The 1,354-nt window shown below is 66.4% G+C and overlaps 1 protein-coding gene across 1 annotated transcript; it reads right to left on the reverse strand.

Annotated features, from left to right (window-relative positions):
• Positions 1-99: 99 nt before the first annotated feature.
• Positions 100-782, reverse strand: LOC119235859 (nephrocystin-4-like). Its single transcript, XM_037499428.1, has 3 exons — positions 529-782; positions 256-447; positions 100-109 (listed from the first exon to the last, which is right to left on the reverse strand). Exons 1-3 carry the CDS (start codon positions 780-782, stop codon positions 100-102), a joined length of 456 nt encoding a protein of 151 aa, XP_037355325.1.
• Positions 783-1,354: the final 572 nt, after the last annotated feature.

Below are 1,354 nucleotides of genomic sequence, written 5' to 3' on the forward strand. Positions count from 1 at the left end.
AAAAGATGTGTGGAAAAAAAAATTTTAATTACAAAAAAAAAGAACAGGCCAGCACCCTGTCCAGGCCCTGCGGGACACGGAAGAGGGGCCTGGTCGGCCTCAGAGCGCTCTGGAATGGCAATGGGGCACCAGAGAAGAACAAAGCCAAGGGCTCTCCCTGACCTCCCACAGCCTGGCAGGTCAGAGGCTCGCAGAAGCTTGTCTTCAATGCAGGAAATATGGAAGCAAGAGAAAAGGAATATTCGGGAAACATACCTGCTAAAGGCAAGAAACTGCAGCACTATTTCGTTGCTTTGGAGGCGATCAGATTGCTCCTTCTGAGGGTTAAATTTGACGGGGTCAGTAGGAGCCACGGTTTCGGCGGGCTGCTTGCTGGCGTCCAGGATCTCAGGGAAGCCGGAGGCCTGCAGCCGCGCCAGGGAGGCTCGCGAGAGCGTCCGCCCGGAGCTGAAAGGGGAAGATCTCCTGAGCCGCAGCCCGGAGGCTCGCCACGAGGCCTGCTGTCGAGGGGGCCTGTGGGCCACTCACCTCCGGGCCTGGGCCTCCAGGACGATGGGCGCGTGCAGGGGGGTGAAAGGCAGCTCGTGCAGCTGCTCAGCCACAGAGGAGGCCGGGACAGACGCCGTCGGGCTCAGGTCAGCTTCCAGGTGAGACAGCCTGCCCCGCCACGGGGCCCTCCTGCCAAACAGCAGAGGCCCCGCGTCAGACGACGGCCCGACCTGCGGGGCCCTGGGAGCTGGGACAGAAGGTTCAGGCCGCGGGATCCTCGGCCCGGCTGCCATCTCATGTCAGGCAAACGGCACAGGGTTTAGTGCACGTCCTGGGCGATCTCTGCAGCCCGGGTACCCCCCATCTCAGCTGAGGGGGAAAGTGACGAAACCAGCACCCGGAGCAGCTGCAAGGGGGGCCCTCGCGGCAGGCCCCAACCCCCTCCAAGGCGGAGGCGCGGCTTGCCAGAGCCAGCGCTGCCGAGTCCCGAGGCCGAGGAGCCCCACGCCGAGTCCCGAGCAGCGGTGGCTTCACAAGGCCGCCCTCCCCAGCCGAGGGCAGCAGTGTCCAGGAGCGAGGGCCGGGCCCCTGCCCATGTGGGCAAACTCTTGCACGCGCCGTGCGGGACGTGCCCACAGGCCAAGCTGCTCAGCTGACCAGCCGCATGGCCGCAGTGCCCAGAGCTGGAGGTGAGGCCCACCCCGCCCACCCGATGCCCGCGTCCCCGAGACCCCGCCAAGGCCCCGTCCCCACCCAGGCCGGCGCAGCTCGCAGCGTCCAGGCCAGCAGGAGAGTCCCACGGGGCCAAGCACTCACCACCTGGGCCGGGGGAGACTCCGGGTGCTGGGGGCGCCGTGAAGGGCGC

Source organism: Talpa occidentalis, unplaced genomic scaffold, assembly GCF_014898055.3.
Source record: "Talpa occidentalis isolate TD23 unplaced genomic scaffold, MPIMG_talOcc4v2.1 talOcc4.9, whole genome shotgun sequence".
In the NCBI taxonomy this organism is placed as follows: domain Eukaryota; kingdom Metazoa; phylum Chordata; class Mammalia; order Eulipotyphla; family Talpidae; genus Talpa; species Talpa occidentalis.